At 38.3% G+C, this 27,211-nt stretch overlaps 1 protein-coding gene across 2 annotated transcripts in view; it reads right to left on the reverse strand.

The window, feature by feature from the left end:
- The window catches only part of UBE3C (ubiquitin protein ligase E3C), a 79,307-nt gene extending 55,381 nt beyond the window's left edge, over positions 1–23,926 (reverse strand). The window contains exons 1-10 of one of the 2 annotated variants that reach the window (XM_064445022.1): positions 23,413–23,924; positions 13,192–13,245; positions 10,344–10,418; positions 9,513–9,659; positions 8,645–8,760; positions 6,601–6,758; positions 4,333–4,486; positions 3,342–3,559; positions 2,907–3,061; positions 666–853 (exon numbers count right to left, since the gene is read on the reverse strand). In XM_064445022.1, the coding sequence (XP_064301092.1) occupies positions 666–853; positions 2,907–3,061; positions 3,342–3,559; positions 4,333–4,486; positions 6,601–6,758; positions 8,645–8,760; positions 9,513–9,659; positions 10,344–10,418; positions 13,192–13,245; positions 23,413–23,478 (1,331 nt within the window). In that variant the 5' untranslated portion in view covers positions 23,479–23,924. Of the gene's footprint in view, positions 1–665; positions 854–2,906; positions 3,062–3,341; positions 3,560–4,332; positions 4,487–6,600; positions 6,759–8,644; positions 8,761–9,512; positions 9,660–10,343; positions 10,419–13,191; positions 13,246–23,412 lie in introns of both variants that reach the window. The other variant, XM_064445023.1, reaches the window with a different exon arrangement.
- Positions 23,927–27,211: the final 3,285 nt, after the last annotated feature.

The following is a 27,211-nucleotide window of genomic DNA, read 5'->3' on the forward strand; positions in this document are numbered from 1 at the left end:
GCAGCCTTTGTAAAAGAATGCTGTACAAATGAACTAGTCTCTTATCTCCACCTCAGGTACCAAAGTCGTTCCCAAACAACAACAGTGATTTTCAATAGTTAGGAATCATTTTGATTTGTAGCAAGAGAGATTTTGGCTATATATTTAAGAGGGTAGAGAACAAGCTGGTTTCAGTGTTCAGCTAGCTGGAGAGACTGTGGAATCCGTATCTCCGAAAGTTTTTAAAAAAAGCTAGACAAACTTCGGCTAGAACGATGCTTAACACTGCCTCTGAGCAAGGGGACAGATAAACTCCTTTCACAGATCTTTTCAATCCCTATTTGTGTGTGATTTTCTGATCACAAACACCACCTGTTCCATAGTCCTCAGTGTGGTGATAGAATACTAACTTATTTGCAACTCACTAAACAAACCAAGAGCTTACACTTCTGGATTCAGTGATTACTCCAGAGACAGCACAGTGAAGAAGAAGAAAAATAAGAAATAGAAAAAATCCACTCTTTGGTTTGCCTGGAATTATTATTTAAATTCCGAAATTCTTAATTATTTCAGCTGATCATAAAAGAAAACACAGAAAGGCACGCAGAGGGTATTTAAAATAAGCCTACCTAATAAAACCAATTTTAGATGTACCACAGTTCAACATGACTATTACTTATACTTGCCTGACTTTCGGCACCATCATTCGGTGTTGTACCATTAGTGTGTGGCAGATTGATGCCATTAAGGTAAAGACCTCTTCACTAGCTGAATCCCTCCAAACCATATTCAGTAGAGTGTTTGTCTGCTGCTTTGTATCCAATTTCTTTAGACACTCCTCAGTTATGTACTGAACTGATATTCTTCCATCACCCTACAAGCATATCAAAGAAAATGTTGCTTTAAGTCTTTTTAATGATCAGGTATCCCCTTTTAAAAATTTTCAAAAAAAAAAAGAAACCCAGAATTTTACCAGAACGTAAAATTTTCTCACACAATAATTAAAACGTAAGCACATATGTATATCCCAGTAGCATTCTTAGAAGCAGCCACAAGATCCAACTTAAATCCCTAGGTAGGCAACTGTTGGGTTGTGGTATCAATCTTCTCACTTAGGCCACTGGGAAAGAGTCCCTTTAACGTAAGCATGTTCTGCAACACTTGGATACAATAAGGCAAGATCATTTACAGGCATAAAATATGCAAATAGTCATCTCTTCCCCTGACATCAATCAGTTTTGGGCATGAAATCCAGTAATGACATCTACTCTAAGTTCCTTTACAAATAGTATTTTCACATTCATAATCCATGAGTTAACAAGCAACAAGAAACTTCAGGGTGGCTAATACATGTGTTTGTGTAGTACCAGAAGCATATGAAGAGGAATGCTTTCTCTTGACACAGAACTGAGTGGAGCTCAACATTTTATTTTCCTTATTTCCTCTCTTTATCTTGTCCCCAACACAGCAAAGCAGTCTGGCTCATTCAAGGATACAAGTTATCCAATTACAAATTTTTAAGATAGAGGCATTCCCCACCCACCCTTTTTTTTTTTTGGTATGACAGGCATGCATGAAAACATGGATATATAAAAAAAAAATCACAGGAGAAACACAAAAAAAACATATTGCAATAAATAGTATTATGTATTAAAGCCTCCTCAGAGCAGATCTTCTCTAATTTACAAATTACTGTAAGTTACCTGTGAACAGAAATTTATGCTTTGTTTTTACCTGATCAGCTCTTAAATATCACAAATATCTCCAAGCCACAAGTAGAATCTGCCAATGTTCACATCACATACAGTGTGTGCGTGTCTGGCAAATGAAGTATTTTATTCACACTCTCTTGGTAAAGATTTTGGGGTAACAGTAACACACTGCATTTAAAAATGCACAAGGAAAAGGGTGCATGTATTCCCCAGCAGTACGGGTCTTCATAGGAGGTTACTCACAATATTGAGGCCTTAAGAATGCTGCATCTTTCAGAAATGTACATCAACTTACATTAAATAATGCCTACTTACATAGGAAGAGTATCTCTTAGAAGAGCTGGTCACTTTTGCTTTCAATACCTAAACAGCAAGATGCCAGGAAGCCCCAGAATGCCTGAGACGGAAATCCACAATCCCAAGCTCAGTGTGTTGAGGCAAAATAATCTGAGACTTTTTTTTTTTTTAAATGAACCCTAAATGTGGTGAAATATCACACATTCCACAAGGAAAGACTGCACACTGTGTAGGTTCTTTGAATGGTAGTGTCTTTTGAGAGATTATATAAGGGCCAATAAGGAACTGTTGAATCTACATCTCTCCAGCTTTGGTTGTTCAAGGCCTTGACCCGAGCATCAGGAGGTTAAAGTTAGCACAAATTCATTTTACTGGTGGACATTTAAACTACAGTGACAAATTCTATTTATAATACAGTCTCTATACATTATTATAGAAAGCAGTCCTTTGAGGACTTTCAAGGTAGTGAATATATTTAAATACAGAGCTAATTCTACAGAGCAAATACTGTAGTTGAACTTGTAATATTCCCATGAGAAACAAAAACTGAAAACACTAAGGTGGAAGATCAGAATTCTATGTTTTGTGACATCTTAGCATCACCACAGACTTAAAGAATACAGAGATTAATAGTCTCTGTCAAATACAAATAAGAGCTGAAACTTTTTTTGATAGAAGCTCTGTCCTTCAGCAGACACCACCTGTATTTTAAGATTTCTTATTATAGTAAGGGTTTTGTTTTTAATGTAAGCAACCAGTTCCATTTGCTTACAGTGAACACCCATTTATTTTTAAGAAGTAAATATGCTCCCTTCGACATGTAGCTAAAAAAATGCCAGACTTATGGTGTTCATGTTTTTACCTATATTTGCTGCTGCTATAATACAAATTCATTCAAAGAAATTTTGTACTGCTTACTGGTGTAGTTGTCATTTTACTGATATCTTCATCCTCATCTTCAGAATCACTGTTTGCATCTTGACAACTTGTACCAGCAGTAGACACAGGCAGCTGAGAGAGAAATGTCTGGAGTACCCTCAAATACACAAGAAGTCCTTCCTCTGACAGGGATCCTACAGCACATGCATTGAAATAAAAGATCGTTAGCCAGATCACACTGTACTGTAACATGTATTTTACCAGAAATACCTGACCAAAACACATTATGCCAAATCTTCCAAAAATAAGCGTGTTATTTACTCAAAAGGGTAAGAACAGCTAATAAAACAGATCGCTCCAATACTTTTATCCACAAACTGTCCTTTTTGCTTGGCAATGAACCACGCTGTGGAAATATATCACATATTAACTGAAATATGAAAAAACAATTAATTAGCCATTCAGCTTTCTCACCCAAATATGTTTCTCCAACTGTTAACACAAAGTAAAAAAGCCATGGGGCTTGATCACTTCTTGAACATCCACTTTCTGCTAATAATAGTGCATTCAGAAAGAGTTCATAAGGGAAAATGGTCTGCACATCAGCAAGCGCCGGAATGATGAAATGGAATATCTGGTCTGTAAAAGGTGCTGCCAGAAACTCCTCTGTGAAGGCTGCAAAAATCTGCTGCCTGAAATGAAGAAAAATTGTCTTTACAGAAGATACAGGCAAAATGTCCCACAATTATATCCATGGAATAATAGATCAATTTGCAAGTTTGAACACATCCATGAAGGAGACCGCAAAGACGCGCTCCATTAATCCTGTGCTAATAAACCAAATTTCTCAGATTTCTCAAAAATGAACTTCTTACACTACATGCTTTTCCTGATGATCTTAACAAGTAATTTTATACTTTAAACTTTTCATGAACTCACAGAAATCTATTCTGAAGTTAAATTTGTTGTTTATATTCTTGAAATAAAAAATAAATTTAAAAACCACGATTAGTCTTTTTCCCACAAAATACCACTTTAACACAAAACACTACCACATGATAGAAGCAGCGTGTGATTTTTGTTCCATCTTTCTACCTACCTGACTCTTTCTTCTTGTCAGCTAAAGATTTATTTCTCTTCATAAACCTCAGCTCCTGTCAAAGTTCTGTTTAACTCAAAAATCCTTTTAATCTGCCCTTCGCTGCATCTCTGCTCTCATCTAATTTTTTCCACACATATGTTCCTACACATTGTGATATCTGCTACTCTGTGCTGTTTACTGTAGTCTTCAGCATTTCATTGCTTTTTTCTTACACACACCTGAAACTACATTGCTTCATCAATGAAAAGAATTACCAAAAAATCATTACTATCACAAAGAAATCAAACTGCACTGAAAGAATAACTAAACACTCAACAACAAACTGTGCACCTCTGACAAATATAGAATATTATCTTTATTTACCTTGCACCTTCTGGACAGGAGCTATATATAAAGTGCAATGGCTTCAGAACATTCTCCAGAAGTATTTTTGCAATAGGGACTCGAGAAACATCAGAATACTCAATACTCGAGGGAAGCTTATTGTTAATTAACAAATAAAGCGACTTGTAGTAGCCTGCAAATAAGAAATATCACTTTTTAAATAGAGTATTATTTTTCTTCTTTTATATAAGTATAAAAGAACTTATATACTTAATATAATATTTTTAACTTGGAAAATACTTTACAACTTATTGCATGAACCTTTCCTTAGAAAGGCATTTTCCAATAGTCCAAATCACATTCACATAACTAACAGGATATACCAACCACCTCTTTGAAAACATCACTTTATAAAACCATAGATAGATAATTGCATTCAGAGTTAGTTTGATTTTTCAAAGACCGACCACTCCTGGTGATGAAGTGAATAATTTGATTTTTTTAAACAGTGACCTATGAAAGACATTATCTTCTCCTCTGAGTGACTCTAGTCGTGCTTGACAGCTGTCCTTCTACCCTTTCAGAAATGATGAATTTTCCCCTCTACTCCTAAACAGGGAAGAGTCCTGTTGGCAGAACGTCTCAATTCTATAAATAACTTACCTTAGCAGGCTGAAGAATACAATTACTGTTCCCAGAACAGGGATCTCTCAGACAGCAATAAAACACATTACCACCCAAGCCATAAAGACTTGTGTAGAGGGTAATCTATTTTCGTCTTACTAAAAGTACCAACGGAATCATGTGATTTCATTCTTCTTAAACCAACTTCCTCTTGCTCAATGAACTCCTAAATCAAGACTCAAGTTCCATTACTACACGAACCACTGTAAATGCATAAATAGTGTCACATTATTGAGAGGTCCAGTCTAAGACTCTTTGTCGGGAACTACCTAACCTGACATACAACACAACACAAGTGGAAGTCACCATAAAGGAATAACTTAGCAACGCTGACACAATGCACATGGAAGACAAATTACATACAAAACCATATACTAATAGAAGCTGACTACAGGTTCTTTACAAATTAACCATCACAGATGACTAGGAGATGGAACATCTGCAGTTGCACACAACTGCTGCTTTTTGTTTTGACTCTTAGTCATCAGAAAGCCAATTCTTTTTTTTACTAAAATTTATGATCTAACATCTTGATAAAATTTCGTATATCAGTTATGAGGACTGAATATTATACTAAAAGAACAAAGTATAATGTATTAAAGTATTACGGAAGATATACTATTATATAGTAAGCAATGAGACCAACACAAATACTTCTACAGTTTTAGTCATGCCTGGCAAGTAAAATAAATGTGCTACAGTAAGTCTTTCTTTTTTTTCCCCCTCATAGCGACTTCATCATGCAGTACTTAAGACCAAATCCTTAATAACAGGATAGGATACCCTAGTCCACTGAATGTACTTTAAAACTTAAAAACATAGAATTATTCCAACAATTAACTAACAAACTGAAAGGTGCTCTTTTTACATTTTATACCAATGAAGCCAGATCCGAGATGTTTATTTCATGCTTTTGTCTTTTCTTGCCATCCACAAGTCTTGCAAACTCAAGCTACTATATCAGAACGCCAAACTGATTTTTTTTGCACATTCCCAGAGTAATTAAGTTTCTTTGAGACAAAACATAATTTTGGTGATAACTACACAATTCATTAACTCTCAGTATGTTTGCACAGGTGTAACTGCTGTTTAGCAAACAGTTTTGCTGATGATGGTACAAGGAAAATAAAAGCTAGGTCACCATCTCTTTGCTAAGGTGTCTCTAGGGTTAGCAGGACAAAAAGGTGATGCCAATTTACAATAACGAACATTAGCAGTAATAGAGAACAGTACTGCAAAACAATGCCCAACTTTTACACAACTAAAGCTTAGACCTGGCACTGGGTCTGTGTGCGTGTGCGTGCGTAAACAGCTACTGGAGTAAAACTTCTATTAGGTAACATCCACCTACTCTCAAAATCTGTGGTAAAAGTCTGTATAAGTAACTTGGTAGAATATTCAATTTATAAACAGAATTTCCAAAGAAATAAAAGAGTAATTTCTCAAGCAGTGGTCTCATTACAAGCAAAATATCCACCTAACGTACAGGTTAGTGTATGCAGTATCTAATTCATCGTGCCTGTGGTAAAGACAAATTGTGATTGAACAACATGGTGTTCAGGTATTACATATACCATTTCATTTTTGAGTACTTCCCAGAACTTCTAGTTCCTAGCTACTCACCTTTTTGAATCATGTAGTGCAAAATTTGTTCAATTAATGATGTCACATAGCTGACATCTTGTAAAACAGGCAAATAAGTATTCTCAGATGAAAATACCTCAAGCATTCTCATAGGAAGTGCAACATTCAGACTGTCATCATTGCAATTTTGCAATAGCCTGTAAATGAAATGAAATAAAAATTATTTAACAAGATATTTCTCTTATTTCACCACAGGCATATGCACACTGATTTAAAAATAAAACTAAAAAAAAATCCTTTTCACATTCACCTTAAAATAACTTATTTCTACTTGGTTTCCAAATGTTGTCAGTAGTTTAGCTACATCGTTTTCTTGGCACCTTTATAATAATAATTCCTGACTTTAGGGTTTCTATGAATATGGATGGCACTCTCTCTTTAAATCCTACTAAATTCTTGATTTCAATGACTCAACAGTTTGGAGGTCTACTTCACGAACAGGAAGAGAAGGAAAGAATAACACATGTTTTTCCAATATGTATTACTACGCATATTAAAAACGAAATCATGAAAGCCCCAGAGCAAGATGGGCTGGGAAACGTCATAGGTCTAACTGAAACAATACGTCCTTGATTACAGACTGAAATATTAAAAATACAGCCAACCATCTCCTTTTAGCAAATTCCTTATGAAACAACTACCAGTAACCACCAAGATGGTGAAGATTAAGACCCTATTTAGAATTAAAAGGATTTGTTAGTACGAGATGTAAACAGGCATAGTTCCCGTACCAACGTGCTTTCTTTCCCAGCCATTCAGAAAGATGGGACCTATCAGCAAAAATTTTGACACCATAGCCAAGACATATAATTATAAAAAAAAAAAAACACCAAACACCCACCTCTGACAACACGACCTTTTTTGCAGATGTACCTTTTTTTCCATAGCATCACAAGCTACAGCTGCTCAAGAATCTGAACTTATCCCAGGCAAACACTTTTTTGGCTACCTGTCCCACTGCTCACTTTCTCGGCTTTTGCTGAAAATTAAAGTAGCTCAGAAAGCAAGTAAAGACACCCATCATCATGCTGGCAAGGTGAAGTTAAGAAGAGCTTCCTTCTCCATTCTCCCTATATGTATAGGCAGGGACAGCTCTTTCACTCCTTTTGCTTTCCCACATCACCCAGTCAGGAAGGGCGAGTGGGAATACCAACAGAGCTGCATTTACAAAGCCCCAATTTCAACTGTAGTGAAAGCATACAATTCAATCCAGTGACACCACAGTTGTGTTCCACTGCATGGGGACTTTGAAGCCCACTACTCAAGCCTTCTTTAGCATCTTGTGCCACTGTTTGTCAATCATATATATAGTATACACAATTGTAAGAACACAAGGTTCAGCCACTTGAATGAAGCAATTGTCTAAAAAAGCCTCAACATTTAAAACCCTGTTTTAAAGCTCTGGAGAGTATAACTAGTTTCTATTATTGATAAGAACAAATATATTGCTCTCTAAAACTAGGCTTTAGCTGCCAGCTATTCAAGTCGCCTTCATGGATTTACCTTCCTGTGATCCTCCCCAGATCCTCCCACTACAAATAATACACATACTGCTGAAGCCAGTAATGGAACTGCTTAACATGCCTTAAATTCAAAATAGAGTGTAAGGAAAGGCATCTTAAATAATACTAGTTTTAAAACAAAATATATCCAAATTATGTCCTTGGAACATCAGTCTAACTCAGATAATACCTTCTAATCACTACCAGTTCCCAAGAAAACCTTCTGGTTTCCACAAATATTTCTAATGATATTGCTATCTGCAAACAATTAAGAACATACTTAAGCCTATCCCTAGGCAGGGCAGCCCTTAAGCACTTGTTGAACTTGAAAGTCAATTCCATTGCTCTTACATGGGAACAAGTAACCTATACTACAGCCTACATATGTATTTAACATAAACAGTCCTCTCTGTAAGATTAATTCATATTTAATACTTCACCTTCTGCAAAAAGAAACAGAAAAGTGCCCAACATAATTTCAAATCACTTTTTAGGCAGTAACATGTAGAAAAAAAATTTACCTGCAACACAGCCCCAACAGTCTTTTTATTTGGAATAAGCAAGTAAGTCTGTCTGGACCATCCAATTGCTTAACAAACTGAGAACTCTGTTTAATTAAGTTTTGACACATCCATACCTGGGAAAAGATACACACATGTTTACTGTTTATAACAAGTGATATTATTTATTGCAAACAGACAGTAATATTTCAATCCTGGTTTGGATATCTTTGGAGGACTTACAAAACACATAGCAAGACAAACATGTTCAGCTAAGAAAAAAAAAATTGTTACACAACATAAACTATGTGACTCCTAACTTTGGAAGTTTAGTGTTAAGACTGAATTACACTTACAAATAACTTTACTCTTGCAACAAATTTATCTGTTAATTTTTGGTTTTTAAATAGCCATGTATGTTCAACATCCATTATTAACACCCACTATGAATTATACTTAACTCGTACATTTGTGAAGTTTGCAGTGAGTTTGCAATTGATATGCAGGCATTATTGACTAGTGAGGAAAAAAACCAAAACCAAACACCCTAGGAATGACCAGAGGGCTAAGTGGAAAATATTGTTTAAAAAATAAATTCTAATAGAAGTATATTATTTATAATAAACTACTGTGAATAAAACAGAATTTTTCAAGGCTTCATTTCATTTATTGTGCGCGTGCACGCATGCGAATATAAAACCTAATTTTAAGTTATTCTGTCTAAACAAAAAACAGCAGAGTGCAGGCCAGCAAAAGCCAGGATTCTTAAGTGAATTTACTGAACTGTTCAAAGCCTTTTTTGCATCCCTTCAAAATCTTTTAAGTGAAAGAGTACTTTAGAAGTGCATGAAATAAAAGTACTATGGATCAAGTATGTAAGAGTACTCACCAAACGCTTAGAATCCTCATTCTGTCTATAGAAAAAGAGTAACTGACGAACTAGAAGAGTCAAGTTAGCTCCATTAGCAGTGGAAAAGGCTCCTCCAGATTGGGCCAAATTAGCACAGCGATCAAATTCACTTCTTTGGATAGAGTACTTAAAAATAAGACATGCATCAATATATCAACAATGGTTATGATTTAAAATAAGAGATGCAAAATTTTAAAAACCTCATTTCAGTTTCCCACCCGAAGTGGTAGCAAAGTAGTAGAACGGATTCAACATGTATTTGTTAAGAGATCAAAACGTACACGCAATATCACAGTTAAGGCCATAAGCTTTCTGTCATTCACAAAGTACACGTTGCAACAAATTTGGTGCTTTTCAAGTAAACAATATCACATCATTTTCATCTAGTGTACTCAATAAATACTAGTACATTTAAACACATACAACTTTTTCTTAGAATAATCTACCCAACAGCAGCTTAGAAAGAATATCTTTTTGACTCAAACTGCCATCTTAGTCACATTGGGGAAAAAAAGCTCCACTGATGCATGAAAGCTGCTAATATCCAACTGTTTTCATATGTTTTGTCAGCTAAAAAAAACATTGTGTAATCCCACTGAAGTCCACTGTCACATACATGCTTTGCTGGATGAACGTCCACCTACTCAGATATTGAGGTTCAAATGAAAACATCAAAAGGAAATGAATTTGCACGTTGTGGGCACACAAAATACTCAAAAGGTGAAGATTTTTCAATGGAATTACTTATTACTAGAAGTCTCATCTTCAGCAAAACCGTTTTACATCTTTCCAAACAAATACAGTACGTACTTGATGTTTTCTGTCTCTGTACCCTCTTACAAATGACTGGATTATTATTGCATTTTTCAGCCTCCGTCTTTCTTCCTGTAAAGCAAAGCAAGAAAATCTAAATCAGTATTGTGGACTGACTCAAATTTCTACAATTTTATCAAATATATTTCTATTCAAAAGGATTTTTTAAATTAAAATTAAGCACTAATAATTAATAAGCCGTTTGAAGGTTTATATCCAATATACATAAAAACATAAAAAGCTTTCTCCTTGATTTAAGTATAAATTTGCCATTAAGATATTGAGTATTAAAAATTTGTGGTAATAAGTACATAATACTACAGAAATAAAAATAAACTTATTTTATTAGACAAAGACTTAGTATTAAAATGTTGAAGAATTCATCAAATTCAATGACACCATTCTTTCTGCGTGGATCAGCTAACACCGAAGACCTGGTTATTTTTTTCCATTCAAGTAACATATCAGTATTATGAGGCTGGTGTAGTTTAGAAGGGGGAGGGAGGGAACCACACACACACACAAAAAAATCAGTTATTTGGAGACAATACTGCTGTCAAAAGGAAAAGGAGGCTCAATGCTTTAAGCCCAGGAGCACGATATAGAAATTAATAAAAATTCCTGTTCTCTCCTTCAAACCAGACATACAAAGTGAGTCATTGCATGATGTCTTCCTCAATAGCTAGAAAGAGTAGTTCAAATTGTCCCTTTACAATGGATCATTTTCTGAGGAACTGAAAGCCAGCTTGCTTCAGGTACGATGGAAAGAGCACTCAGTGAGTCCCCTGACAACACCCCCAACATATCCTACCACAATAAATATCTAAGGGAAGTGGCTACTGTAATTTGGTTTCTAACAATGTCCATACAGTTTCTTAGGGGATGAAAGAGGGAAGTAAATAAAATAGTTGCTCATAAACCTAGAGCTTCAAAGCAGTGGTTGAGGAAGGGAAAGTAGGAAGATAAAGAGTAAAAATCAGAGAAGCCTGTTTTGAGATGAGAAATTTGAACCTCATCAATCCTTGAGTCCATAATTCTGAGGGCCACCAAGCAAAACAAAACACCAAAATGTTTTTATAAATTTCATTAAAATACATTTGGGAAAGTTCACATAAGCTTTCCACTCGCAAAAACTTGATTTCTAATTTATTATGCCATAAAGACACATCCAACTTAAGAACTTAACCTAGACTGACCACAGAAACACCAGATGAATTTCCTATTCAATGCCTATTTTATTGTTCTTGGAAACCCCAGTTCCTAAAGCAATTTCTCAGAATAAGCATATACTTGAAAGACTCTAATTACCTCTAGAGCATGGACCAAAATCAAAATTTTGATAGGCCAAAGGGTATTTTTCTCTCCGAAGTATCTAACAGTAAAAGTGCAAAGCATGGGGCCAAGCAGGAGAGAGTTTCAATTACAGAGAGGCACTGTTTCTTCATAACCATAATGTAATGCTCAACTGAAAAGTAGATATGTTCTCCTTTTCTCTAGATACAGGTTTTATCCTAGAATACTAATTGTCAATTAGCGACCCATAATTGCAAAGGTTTTAAGTCTGAGGTCACTGCTAAGATTCTGCTACAGGCATTTTTTAAAAGCCATAACTGATTTTATTCTCGGAGGAGTCATCCATTTTGTGAGAATCCAATATATGCCACACACATACACACAATGATTTTCTGTATGTACACAGATATGAGTACATGACTCTGTGTCAGCTCTGCAGACAGAATTGAGCAACTGAATGGGGTATTTCAATATAAGGCAAAAAGTTTATGAAGCACAAAAAAGTCTTTTTGAATGTGTTGATAAGGACTCACTGATTATAAATTTGATTGATAATGCACCATTCTGAACTAACTGGTGAAATCCTAGTAACTTCATACTTAAACTTGGTCCATAATTATACATCCAGGTTGGAAAGCAAAAATAGCACTAACTGTCCCCAGAAACAGAGGGGCCACTGCAGAACCTGTTTAATCTAGCAAGGGTCAAACACATCTATAAGGGGCAAACAGCAATGTTTTCTTGATTAGCATGAAAACTACATAGTTACACTTTTTGAATAATTTTTAAGACCAAAATTGTTTCTGCTTATATTAGACGGGAAAAAAAATGACAACATTAACGTATTCACTTGAACTCCATATTACTAAATTTTATTTTCACATTGCCACATATGTTAATGTTTTAAAATCTGTATTTTTCCTTTCAATGCCTATTCCTCCTTTACGTTATTCCAGATTGAATTATCCATGGTGGTAAGCTTGGATGTCAAACCAGCAAGATTTCCTAAAGCCTCACGTATCAGCCTCACAACTGCTTCTCATTGGTCTTCAATTACCAGGCGATTTTAAAGTACTTTAGGATGCATTCATGTATCATATTTGCGATGTTACCCCCGCCAGAACTGAGGCACACACTGGGGAATTAACTGCTGAAGGTCATCCAAGAAACCAGGAGCAGAATACAGTTATCCAGGACCAACCCACAGTAACAGATAAAGGACAAGGCAAAAATGCAATTTACTATCAAAATACCCGTCTCTTCTCAAAGACTAGATCAAATGAACACCTAAATGAAAGGGAAAACTCTCTTTGCAACCAGTGCACCCTTAACTACCTTCTTTTGAGGTGACAATCACTTCTGGGAAGCATCTTAAAAGCAGTCAAACAGTTTGTCAATTCTAGTATACTGGAAGACTATATAGAACTTGAAACTGAAACAAAACATTCCTGAGCGAAGTACACCTGCAGCAGGACAAAGTACTTGGGCTGTAAAAGTTTACTACATCACAGAAAAATCCGGTGTGCATGCAAATGCTTACAGCCTACTTTACCTCTCGTTTTCTCCTTTCTTCCTGAGTACGATGCAGGAGAGAAGCCTTTTCTTCCTATAAAGCACAAATAAAGACACAATTGCATTTTAATTCAAACACACCATTCAAATGTGTTCATGATGTTTAATCTAGACCTCACTTTGGGGATTGTTCATAATATATAATACAGCGAACACTGGAGAAAAGTAAGTGTTAATAATTTTCCACTCATATAAATACATGTAACGCAGCCCCCTCAAAAGCATAGTCACAGAGGGAAGCTATGTAAAAAGAAAAGGGACAGGCAAACAGCAGCAAACTGTACAGACCCCTGTCCAGGTTTGTGTTCTCAGCATCTCAATAATCTAGGCAATCATCATCCACTTAAAAATGGTGAAGCTGAAACACAATACAGTCCCAGTCCTACCCGGTAGTCCCAAATGTTTATCGAGTGTTTTCCTTGCTTGGAGTGTACTTAAGTTATTGGCCCAGGTGTGTACAGCAAGTTGTGGCACATTCAAAGTAATCGCACATCGTTCCAAAGCCCCATGCTTTTGTCTAACTTGCAAAAAAGCATTAACCTCTTACATTTACTTATCCTTTTCCTCAAAACTTGTCCGGAAAAGATGTCAAAACAGACTTATATAACATAAATGATAGGAATTTTTTCTTTTAAAATTTTGAACTCTTCACCCAAATTAAGGCTACAAACTGAAACTTTCAGAACAGCAATCTCTCCAACAGACAAAAAGAATACTAAAGTATTCATGAGGCCTCTAAAGAACACCACTATTACAATAGAAAGACTGCATTAGCTTTTAAACCCCAATCTTAAATCAGGACACAAAGATTACAAAATATAAACACAGCTTTATGTGCAAGAATCTCTTACTGGATGTTTCTGTGTAATTTCCAAGAAAATACTCAAAATAATTGCTTCTGGATGCCGAGTATTCAGCTCCCACTGCACACAGTAAGAGTTGAAAGTGTCCTGGCACCTTCCCAAATCCAGACTAAAACAGACAATAGATTTAAGGAAACTATTTTCTTTTTTCACTTCTATGACACATAACTACTTCCTTTTTCTCTGTATGCCCTTATTACTCTAGAGAAGTTAAGAAATAAAACGCACTGAAACTGAAAATGCATTGTATCTGAATACATAAAAATAAATTTGAAGTTGGCATACAAATGTTTATAAAATATTTAACAACATCTAAAACAGCTGTGCTGGAATATTTTCAATACTATATGCAGATACAAAACTGAGGGAAAAACTCTTCTGCATTTCTTTTTTGACAAAACAGAGGAAGCAAGATTCCCCTAGTTTATTTAGGATAGAAAATACTTTAATGCAGACCACCAAGATAGAACGAAAAAAGAAAAACATAGATGCAAAAAAGGGATTTAAAATTGGGTATTTTGGATCATTTCCTGGAGCAAGCATAAAGGAAAAAAATCCCACAAGAAGGTTAACCATCTTTTCCTCTAAAGACAGTATTTATGGCCAAAGACACCACTAACTACAGCTATTGCCCTCTAAAGACAGGGGTTTTTTCAATGTGTTAAACACAGTATAAACAAATCATAACAAAATCCATACATAAGATGATGCATCTCCTCTCAAGCAACAGGAAAGGCTCCAGTTCTGCTTGGTAACGTGAGGCAAGAGATTCTGATCTCACACACACACAAAAGACAAAATGTACTAAATTAAGCCATCTGTTGGTTATTTCTTGAAGTTTCAGTACTTTAATAGATTACTTCTTTTTCAACAGCTGATACCCACTACATTAAAGACGACAGTAAAATGTTCCCATTTAGAAGTGATCAGAGCGACTTCTCTTCAGTATGCTTGGAGAGTTTCATTCTCCTGGCAGTGCCATGCAGAGAGCATTTCTGCTTATAAGCAATGCTGCTGGATTTGTTCTTACACTGCTGTGCAGATTGAAGGACAAAGCAAAGGAACATACAGAAAAGGGAAGACAAATTATTACATGTGAGTGGAGAAGAGTATGGTACAAAAAAAATACAAACACAGTAAATACAAGGGATTGGTAGATAAAGGAAAATAAGCGGCCAGAGAGCTTATCAGAAACAAATAATTTTAAGTATTTGGAGAGGGGGGAGAGATATAACAGGGCAGCATATCCTCACTTAGTGTATCACCAGCTTCGCCTTGAACAGGAATTGGGCCTCTTCAAAGCAAGCACTCTTCAAACCAATCCATTTTTTTAAAATGGCAAAACTAAGTATTTGGTCCATGACACATACTTGCCTTGAGTATTTATAAAGAAAAACACCAACTTGTTAAGGTATAAATTAAATACAATAGAGGAACTGTCTTGAGACAAAGAACAAAATACGCAGGTAAGTACATCTCACCTTTGAAAAATTATTATGGGTCAATTAATACTCTTGTTCTTGTCCACAAGACACAGGTAGATCAGAAACAAAGGAATGGAATTGTAACAATGACTAAAGAATGTATTTAAATTAAGTGCAAGAAAAATATACCTCCTTCAGAGTTATTCAACCCAACTGGAATACAATGTCTCTTCAGAAATTAAAAAGTAATAGTAAACACACAATAAACCTGCTGTGGGGAAAGATATGAAAAGAGCTATTAAATAATGCTGTTTGCCTACAAGGGGCATTCTAAGAAAATTATTTCTTAAAGACAGCTAACTGCAGAGTCACCTCTCAAATCCTCCCTGCCTTGCCTCTTAATAAACAGCACAGTGAAAAAAGACCTGAACTCAGTAGCTGTTGTTCTGTGGCTGGCTGTGAATGACAATGGTGTTAGGATAACTGATATACATTTGACAGCTCCCATCTGTACGGTCACGTGAGCACTCACAGCTACAGTCACTGCTCCACCACCTCTTCCTGCCCACCTATAGCCAGAGCTCACAGTACAAGATTGCCTGACGGTAACTTCCAAAGATCCCACCTTGCTTGTTCCTACTCCCCATCTTCCTTGCCTCATTTCTGTGATGGTCATGCTATCTTCTTTCTTCACCTGCCTGACAGGCAGATGTCAGGTATCGAGTCTACCTATCAAGGTAAGCAGTCAGACATTTTAGGGAGAATGAAGGATCAGCTTATCTTGACTCCTTCAGCCCAAACTCAAAAGGAGCTAATAGCCATTTACTGAATCAAATTCCTAACACCTTCTATGATGTAGTCTTTCCTCCAAAGCACAGACCAGGGAATACACTGTGCGTTTCATGCCATGGTTAGTGATTACTAGCAGCCCCGTTCCTGTCTGCTCCTTCCTCCAACAGAAGATGCTGGTAAAGACAGCCAACCTCAGGCTCTAACACGCAATCTGCAGGACTGCAGGACCATAGAAAGCCCAATTTGAGAAGTTTTCTTCACCAAGTATGTGAAATATATGACACAAAGAAACAAGAAAGCAAACAAACGGTATGTGTCAGCAAAATGCAATGTGACATTACGGATGATGACTCAAAGAGTAAGAAAGGGGGTGGAAAGAGGTGAAAACAAGGAACCAAATAGAGGACAGTATACAGAAAGGAAAGCTGGTGACTACCATCAAAGAAATGTTAAGTAGTATTTGAAATGTTAAATTATACATCAGGATAAAACTATGTACCATACTATTTATCATTGCAGAGTTCAATCGCACCACTACTGTAACAGACCAGTTCATGTTAAATAGCCACATCCGACAGTGTAACAACGTCAATATCAGTGCTTCAAAAACTCCAGTTAAATACACAATGAAAAAAAAATATTTTAATTAGAACTGCTTTCTTGTCCTCATTTTTCTGAAATACACTATTTTGTTGCAAAAGTATGTTTACACAAGTCCTACCCTTTACAGAGACAAAGACTATGTATCTAGACAAAGACTGAATAACATCAACAATATACAAAAAGAATTGTCATTTGTGCTTCATTTTAAACACTTTGCACTGAAAGTGTTGATAAACTTTCAGCACTCTTGGTTCAAAATTCAGATTCAGGAAAAAAGTATACATAACTGAATTTTTCCAAACACTTGTAGTATTTGTTGACTCTTAAAATCTGACATTGAACACCTCCGGACAGTCACATTAATCAAGCTATCTTAGCTCTACGCAAGTAAATTTAAAACCTAACTATGATAGATGCAAAGGCAAAACTAATTAATTATTTTCAGGTACTGTCTAAACACCAAGCGCATTTTTAAAAACTACATGATAAAAAAATTAAATATTATTATTAAATCTTTGATATTTATTTGTAAACCACAGGGGTTTATTTTCTTTCTTTAGTTGCAAATGCTATTCCATTTAACATTACAACAGATAATGCAAAGTACAAGGCATAACTTTTAGGAAATTTTTATGGAAAAGCAAATACACATTTGATCTTTTAACTTTTAGGGACAGTTATAAAATCTTGTATGGTTTTCATCTACAAAACCCAGGAACTTTTGTCTTTTTTCTTTCCTTAAAATGAGGAACATGACTTTTCAGCTCAATTTAGCTTGAACCACATATACATCAGTAACAACTCCCGAAGAAAATTAAGTGACCTAAGCAATTTATAGAATAAAATTCCTTCCAACGCAAGTATTTAGTAAGTCCAACAAATAAAAAAGATTTTGTAGCATTTATTTGTACAGAACAAACACAGACACTAGGAGGCACCCCCCTCTAAACTGGGGAATGTCTTAACATGTTTCTAGTTGACAATGGTTCTAGTTCCCAGCATTACTTTAGACAAGATAAATTCCAATTGGTTTTTCTGAATATTAAAATAAGTTAGCATTTTAGAAGACTCACAATGTCTTGAACTGAACCTCAACACCTCAAATTCCATTGGACACACACTTGAGCCAGACTGAGGAAAACATGTTCAGCAGCTTGAGAAATTCTGCTTTAAAACAGTTTGTGACTCTTCATATCTCTGATTATTAAGTTTACATGTAGAGAAGACCATCTTCCAGAAGCAGGTATTCTAAAGTACTTACAATATGCTGAGAAAGTGGCATTTGGCTAGGGAAAGCCTGGCCTACTGAAATCAATGTCACAGTGCTTGCTAGAAAACACCTCAGCATTTTAGCTCAAATCTTACTGCAGGAGGTAGGCAGTATCTGGAAGCACCTTTATCACGGTAGCTACAAAGCCACACACAGTGGAACCACGACTTGACTGGAGGCTCTAGAGGCCAAATGCAATGCAAACTGCTCTTAAATTTACTCTCAGTTTGTCTGTATTGTGATCTTCACGATGTATATTGTACACACCATTGTAGGTGAGTGACTTTTCATTTTCTCAGAAAAAAAAGCAGGAAAAAATATATCTATAGAAGTAGGAACTTCAGGGCTGAATTTCAGAAAATAGCACCTAACTGAAAATAACAGTGTAATCACTGCTGTCAGCTAACTACAACTCCAGCATTCGTAGCTTCCTTTCAAATGTGGAGAATTTTAAATGTCACCAAGAGGGAAAAAATCCACAAGAATCTAGCATACATTAATTATAAAGCCTCCTACTGACAGTCATTATTTTACAACATGATGGTCTCATCCTGTTTCCATGCTACAGATCTGAAATTCAAAGGGTATTTCAAGACTCAGGCTTTGACATTTCAATGTTCTGAACAACATACAGTTCTGACTCAGAATGAGGTATGTACTTGCAGAAGGATTTACCCCACGTGCCTTATGGGACAAAGGTCTTATGGAGCAAGGCAGTGCAATTCTTTTCCACCATTCAAAAATAAATTGTAAATTTGTAATTGTAGTCTAGAAATCCTGTACTACAAATCCCTAGCATCATTTCATTCCCATTGTGACCTGGTTTAGGCTCAAATAAGATATAAGATGACAGTAATTCTTCCTTCCTGGATTACTAACAACTTTCCTTAATCAGTAAGAGAGAAACAAAACTATTTTTTAAATCTGTCCCATCATTGCCTAAATCCTACAGACATGTATCACCACAAGCAATCCCAACCAGTGCAGATCTCTCCATACACCAGCAATTTTACAGCCTACTATTTTTAAAGCATTAATTTTTATTCCATGAGAAGTTATTTCATGCATAGAATACAGAAAATAAAGAGCAAAGTGCTTCTGGGGTTCCATCTCTGTACTTCAGCTGAGAGTGGGAGGGAAAAAATACAGGAATCTAATGCTTAATGTTATGCTATTAATTTAAGGAAGAGTATCAGTAACTACTAAAATAAAATATAAACAAACTTTGTAAATTGAAGACTGTTGATTATTAAAAATGTCCATATTAAAAGAAATTAAGGAGACTTTTTAAAATACAGATGAGTCATCACTATTGTTCATTAGCAATCTGCCATGTCTTCCACAAAAACAAAACCAAAAGCCAAAAAGAAACTCAGTGAGGTTGGTTTCACTTTCACTTTCATGACAGTGCTAACCTCTCTATATTACAAACTCCTGAAAAGGAAGTTTTTTTAAAAAGACATCTCATATTGTATTATAATTTTAAAATACTCTATTTTAAACAGCCTTGGGATTTATAAAAGCATGCTTTAGATATAGAAGCGATACTGTAAATTTGACTTAATAATATTCTTTTAACAGTCTTCCTGTTAAAGGCTTACAGGATGTCAATAATACATTTCACAACCTGAAACAAATAACAACCTGAACAAATAACGTGGAGCCACAGAGCCCCTTGTACATCTCTGCACAGGCACGGGGATCCCCCTGTATGGATGTACTAAAGGACCGGTACCTAGTATTTTTCTGAACGCTAATAAAATTAATAAAGGAATACTAGGCCTGACTATACCAAATCAAGCTCACGTTGTTAAACAGATTCTGCACTATGCCACCAAGAGTCCAACTTCACGATTAAAATTAGTGAAAGCTGCCAGCTGCCACCAGAAGGCATGGTGACACTCCACCTTGAAGAAATATGTTCACTCTACAGGGCACAAAGGATATAGTGGCAATCACCTAGGTGAAGGACCATCTGTTTCAGTCCACTGCAAAGCTGGGTTAGTTCAGCTGGAACTGCACCCAAACCAACTCTTCAGATGCACCTCTTTTTTCCTGCCTAACACACCACAGAAATTCTGCAGCCAGAGCCTTTTAGGCAGCAGTTACTGTCCTGTGCAAAAAGTCCATGAGTAATTCAAGACCTTCCTGTACTGAACTCCAATAACAGTATTCATTTTTGGAGGCTATTTTACTTCAGAAGTAAAAAAAATACGTTTTGCCAGCTGCAGTTAAAACTAAATCTGAAAATATCTTTTGAAGAGCCTCATAAAGCAGGGAACCATGTTTTAAAGGTGACAATAAACACCCCCAAAAATTTAAAAAGAAAAAACCAACACAAAAACCCACAAAAACTTATCTCATTTTAAGTTGAACATGGTATCTATACCCTCAAACACTTATACAACTAATACAAATAGTCCAAATGGAACAGCAGATTTTTGAAATTAGATATGGAGGGAAAAGACCAAACACTGACAATATGATCTGTATTTTCACAGTTATGTACCATGCAAGATTAAAATGTTACAATAATATTCTGAAAGGATCAGTCACAGGGATAATAATTTCACGAACATTGTTTTAACATTTAACAAAAAAAAGTTATAATTGAAGACTACTTTTTTGGCAAAAGGTTTGGTTGAAGAGCCTCTCTACAGTGTCTGCAATTCAGACCATCATAATGCATGTGAATGTAAGACAGAGAGTGTAAAAACAGACCTGAAGCTCTCTGTTTTTGTAATTCAAAAATGCCATAAAAGTTAGTGATGAGAAAGCACACTAGATTCAGTACCTTTCTAACTGCCATAATGCCACAAGTCCCCAGCTATATTGCTATCGTTGTGCCTATACTGATAGGACTTACTGAAGTCAACCCCTCGTGAGGCCTAACGAGACACTACAGACATTGGTGGTGATGTCAGACAGGGCATCAACACATGTGACCCACGACCAACATGGTTACTGTTTGCAGCTGCAATTACAGGAGTAAACCAACTCTCTTAATAGTCAGGTGTGGTGACGGTTTATTTTGGTCTAGTTGTATCCACTTCAGGAAGACGCTGCTAGCATCTTCAGCACTGACTATCTCCACAAACTGGAGTCCCTGCATTCATACTGGAGTGTTTTGCTAATGCATTTATAAAGGTGCAACATTTGGGAAACTCACCCAAATTGGGTAGAGAGTTATTCTTACCATTAAGCAACCTGCATACAGATTCCACCAGCATTTCCGAGTTGTGTTTTACTCCACCAAAGGAATCAAAATAGGCAGTACTACGCATCCAGCTAACTAACAGAGCTTCGCAGAGGTGGAGGGTTGGAACTATACACTGTACCTTTCTAAAATTACACAGATTTGTAAGGGCAAGGGGGTTTGTCAAAGAGCAAATTTTTTTTTTCCCATGTGCACAAAAAGCTGAATTTTACAATTCAGCCTTCTGTAAAACTGAAGCCTATAGATATGAGAAATGTGATCACAAGGAGCCTGTGACATTGCTTGTGCAACCCCCGTAAACATTTGTCACACCAATCTCTGCTGTAGGGTGTTTACATAGAAGTTCAGGTAAACTGCATTTTTAGAATTAATTCTTAATACTGTTAAATAAATTATTTCATTAGTACTGTACATAGTTTCTGAAAATAAGCAGCTATTTCAAGGGCATTCTACAATGTCCAAAGCCCCCACTGATTTGCACTGATGCAGCACAAGCACTTCAGTGTACCAGTGTAAAACAGTGAAATCCGCAGACCAGTCAGCACCAATCTGACCATGAAATACAATCTCTGCATTGGGCATCAATTTCAGTTTCTACTTCCTTCACCTTTTAATATTTGCCCTTGGAAATTTAGCCCTGTATAACATTAATCAATTTGTCCCATATAATTAAAATAGATAGAATTCTGCTGAATTTTCACAAAGAAATCAGTAGGTGTAAAAGAAAATATTATGCCGGTTGTTTACTTCTACAGAAGTTAAACATGTTCTGCAAGTAACACTATTAGCAAGTCAGTGCCAAAAGTTGCAAAGTACCTAAAGTGTTCAAGGACCAGGGCATATTCTGCCAATTCCTGCTTCAACTGGGGAGTATTTATTGTATTTTTGACTCATGTAATGCCACTGTATGTAAGCTAATGAACAGAAACGCCTTCAGATAAGCAGAAGACAGGTCACATGAAAAGCTGCACGATTTAAATGCAGTTCTGTTACACATTCTCTTTCGTAAATTATGTAAGGGAATACACTAAAACGCAAACTTCACTGTGATTTTAATATCACATAGTGCAGTATTTTAGCTCAGTTTCGTAAGTATACTGCCAACCCTTAAAAGTTTCAGAGAACCAAACTTGCTTACAGTGCACAATAACAAAACTTAAGACTTATTTTGCCCGTTAAGATTTAAAAATACTAATGAAAACATTCGGCAGCTTCCCACACAATCACGTCCAATGATAACACGAGGTATAAGTATTTTATCAGTGAGTCAAAGTGGCCCTTACAAACCAGGCCACTTCTAAGAACACTTCGTCCTTTCTCTTGTGACATATGACCACCCTGGCCAATCAGCGAGACCTAAATAAACCGTTTCACTTCTTTCCCATCAATAAATGCAAGGAGATTCAGCAGTCTGGTACAGCAGACAATTAACTGCTGCTCACCCTGCACGCGACAAATTGACTGAACGTAAAATTGACAGAGAAAAGCTAAACGTGTGACCCGACAACCCTCACTCAGGAGGATGAAGGCTCCCCCAGATATTTGCACTGATCTCGAGCTGTGTGAGGCTGCTCCCCCACGCAAGACCCTCCTTTTGGAGAGAGATGACGAGCGGTCGCCGAGTCCTTCCCTCCTGCACCCCGGGAGCCCCGGAGACGAACGGCTCGGGAGGTGTCACCGGCCCCAGCAAACCGCACTGCTTGCGGGGCAGACGAGCTAAGGAGACACTTCCTCGCTTCCCACAATTCTCACTACACTACGAGACTGCGAGGGGGTGCGTGGCCTGATTAAAAAAAAAAAAACCAAAAAAAACCAAACAACCAAAACCAACCACAAACACAGAGCCAGGGAGATCAGAGATAAACACATCATCAGGAGGTGACGACTTCTCTCTCTCTGCTAAACCTTAGTCATAGCTACCCCCATTTTTGAAGGCCCAACGGTAAAAACAACGATAATGCACGGAGGCAAGGCAGGCTGGGGGCGAGGGAAGCAGACACAACCGCGGAGACAGACCGGCGCCGTTCCTTACCTTCCTACTCGCTCCTCCGAGAGACACCTTGGGCCTTGTTTTGAAATCCCCTTCAAAGCTAAACATGTTTACAGCTTATCCCATCTAGAGCGGGGTCCGGCCCCCCGAGCTGACCCCGCAAAGGGGGCGGTCGGCAGGGGTGAGCGGAAGGGCCGCCGCCGGCCCCGGGGAGGGAGGCACGAGCCCCCCGGGGAGGCACGAACCTGCCGGGCTGGCACCCCGCAGCCCCCCCGCCCGCCGCCGAGCGCCGCCCGCGGGGCTGCTCCCCTCACGCCGGCCCGGCTTAACACCCCCCCCCCAACGCCGCCGCCGCCGCCTTCCCCGCCCCGCGGCCTTCGTTTCCCCGGTCGCCCCCTTTCTGACCGGCGGCAGCGGCTGAGTGTAGTGGGAGGGAGGAGGAGGAGGAGGAGGGAGGGAGCGGAGGAGGGGGCTGGCGGGGCTGCTTCACTTGCACTGGGGGATCAGCCGGCTGTGGAGAGAAGATGGCCGCCGCCCGCAGCCTCCCCGGCGCGCTCCCGACAGCAGGGCGCGCGCGCCGCCCGCAGCCGCTGGGGCCGCACCGCCCCTCGGTCCCCGCGGGGCTGCGCCTTGGTGCGTGGCGGCCCCAGCACCGGGGCGGGGGTCGCAGCCGCCGCCTCTCTCCGGCCGCTCTCGCCACCGGGCCCCGCAGCCGGCCAGCCCCGCTGAGCCTGGGTCCTCAGCCCCTCCTGGGCGTGCTTCCGTCCCGGGCCTAGCGACCGGCTTGTCCCCCCGCCCCTCGGAGCCGGCTGTCTCGTAGCCCTGCCCGCAGCCCCGTTTGTCCCAACTACGGTTGTTTCAGCTAAAAACTTCATTCCCATTTTAAATATGAGCTTCGCGTGGGCGTACGGGAGAGTTTGGAGCTGGACTTGCAACTGCGGTGCGGCCTCGACCTCAGACGGGCAGCACTGGAGACAGGGCCTGAGCTGAGGGTCCCACCTGCGTTGGCGTAGGGTGGGCTGTGCAACATGCATTTTCTGTGTGTATACATATATATGTATATCTGTCTCCTTTTTGTAGGGTAAGACATTACCTACTGCAGAGACTTCATGACCAGTGTGAAGACCAGACGCTGAACACCCAAGGACAGGCTCTTGAGCTTACACAGATGTGAAAATCCACTTGAGAAAGTTCCTGGTGCGAGGTGGGCCTGCACAGGACCAGCGCCTCAGTGAAGAATGGAAAGAGAAAAGGGCTGTAACATAAAAGCAACAGACCTGAGTGGTGAAAATATACCCGAGGCTCCTTTAGTTTATATTTTTTAGTCTGTTCCCCATTTTTCAGTGCTGTTTGCATCCTTCCAGACAGAGGTGATATGGACAACAGCAATAACAAAAAGCAGTTACTCAGTCTGCAGCTATGAGGTGCTAAATAAATATATGTGGCCAAATCCAGCTTTCATTTCCTTCAGTGGAAATTTGATGGACCCCTTACTCACGAATTCTCACATCAGTGTATCACAACAAACAAATGGCAAGGATCCACCTCAGGAGACGATGTATGCACTTCGCAGCTGTTCACACTGAGACCACAATGCTCTTTAACTATCGCCAAGCTGACTGACAAATGAAATATTTCTTGAGATTTCTTTGGATTTAGATGATTCAGAAGAGTCTAAATTTTAAAATCTCAGACTTTTCAGAGTTTTCATAAGGGAACAAGTGCTTGGCAAGAGTGAACATTAGCCCCACATTTCCTGAGATAACATCGTTTCAGTATAAGCAGCCCCAGCTTCCTATAAATACTGTTTACAAGTGCAGTTGAGGTTTAGGGCATTGTGAAATACCATGTCAAGTGTTCATTTATAGTTTCAACACGTTGCATTGCTGATGTAATACCACAACACTCTATATGGGAGTGGTAGCAAGTTTTTTTCCAAGCATGACAGCATTCTTTTCAAGTGGACTTAAGCCTTGATAAACTTTGTCTTATACAGAAAAGGACTAGTCTAGGTGTCCCTAGCAGTTAATTCATTGATTTTCATTAGCACAGAAACGACCAGTTAGGTCATGAGTTTGTGCCAAATTTTTATCACTAGCAAAGCCACGCAGGGATTTAATCCCTCCTCATGTAAGAAGCCAAAGAAATGTGAAACTGCAGAGAGCAGGGTTTCTATGAAGTGGGTTTTAGACCAATACACGTTTGACAGGTTCCAGCTCCAATGTCAGAAGGACACAAGATCCTCTGCTGACCCTGGCTGTTACCTTCTGAAGAAGTAGCTGGTAAATGACATGGGCCCAACTAATGAATGCTTGTCTGAGAAGTCTTAGTGATTTGCAAGTGCCCCTAGAGGCCACTCTAGGTGTAATTTTATTAAATGAAAACTTATATAACAGAAAAAGCTTCTTGTATTTTGAATACAGTGAATTTATGAAAGCATAAAATAAACTGTAAATTTGTTTTATTTTTGTGTTTGTTTTTCAGGACAAAATATACATTTATATCACAGTGGAGAAAATATACAAAAGTCCGAAATCTCACTTAGTCAAAAAGTCAGAGCAAAGACTGGTTTAATATTCTCAGGAAGCAGCAAGAGCAGGGCTGCTCCATGAAGGAAGACGAGTGTGTGCTGTGCATGACCCCAGCACAGGCCATGCCAGTCAGGATGTGAACCCACAGGATCCAAACACCGTGGGCAGAGCCCAGCAATGGTTACAGGGTCCACCAACAGCCCCAGGCAGGGCGAGGGGATGAGTCCAGAGGGTGCAGCCACCAGCAGAAGTCAGTGCTACGACGTAGCTTCAGGGTCCATCCAGGAGGCAGGACTGAAGACAGGTACTCCTGAGCTGAGGTGGACTGATAAGCAGCAGGGTGAGTGAGTGGGGGTCCTGGCTGAAGCTGCTCAGGGCAATTAAGACCTGTCAGTGCATTCAGAGCCCTGACAAACATATACTCAAGGATTTAGGAGTATTGCTCTTGTATGTATGCTGCGTTAGCACCCACCTGCCTCACCTGCTGCAGTGAAGTTTGCTCCATACTCAGTTTCACATCTTTCTCATCTCCTTCTTATTGCACATTCCATGAGATTTTTTGCTTTCTCCTAATCACGGTTCTCCGCCTTTTGATTGTTCCTTTTTCCCTCTGCAGGCATGTGTACATGTTGCTTCCAGGTACAGCTGGACTGCAGAAGTCCAATTGTTCATCAGACTGCAGTCTGTTCAAAAGATGTCATCACTCAACATCCTCTTCACTCTCTGCAATCAATATCAATCTTTTCTACTTTTTATTTTAAATCAGGTACATAGAGCCATTTTGCCTGTATATGTGAGAATTACCAATGACAAGTATTCCACTTCAAAAAAAAATTAATTTATTTTCAAGTATTTTTGTTAACAAAGAAAGAAAGAAGGCTGTGAAACCTGGAAGTACAGGTGTGGGACTGATCTCTAGCCTATCCCCATGCTCTAAGGAAAGAATCAATATGTACACATAAATTATCTCTAAATACATATAGCTCTAAGTATATGTTGCTCTTAAGCACCTTTCACACATCGGTACTGTGTATAGTTTCTCTGAAGCACTGCAAACTGGGAAGTTCAACAATGTTCCTAGCTGTTCACAACAGGAAGTCGTGTATTCCCTCCTAGCATCCAATTTATGTTTCCATCCTCTTGTTGTGCAAGTAAAATCTGAATCATAACATATATGTATAGTGACCCAGTCTCAACATCTTTTACATCTCATCTGAGATGTCCTGCAGGTTTGATAGTCTATATTGCTTTTTGCTTAAAAGTGTGGGACAGAGAGGGAGATGTCAGGGATTATGCCTGTGATGCCATGA

Source organism: Phalacrocorax carbo, chromosome 2 (genome assembly GCF_963921805.1).
Source record: "Phalacrocorax carbo chromosome 2, bPhaCar2.1, whole genome shotgun sequence".
NCBI lineage: Eukaryota > Metazoa > Chordata > Aves > Suliformes > Phalacrocoracidae > Phalacrocorax > Phalacrocorax carbo.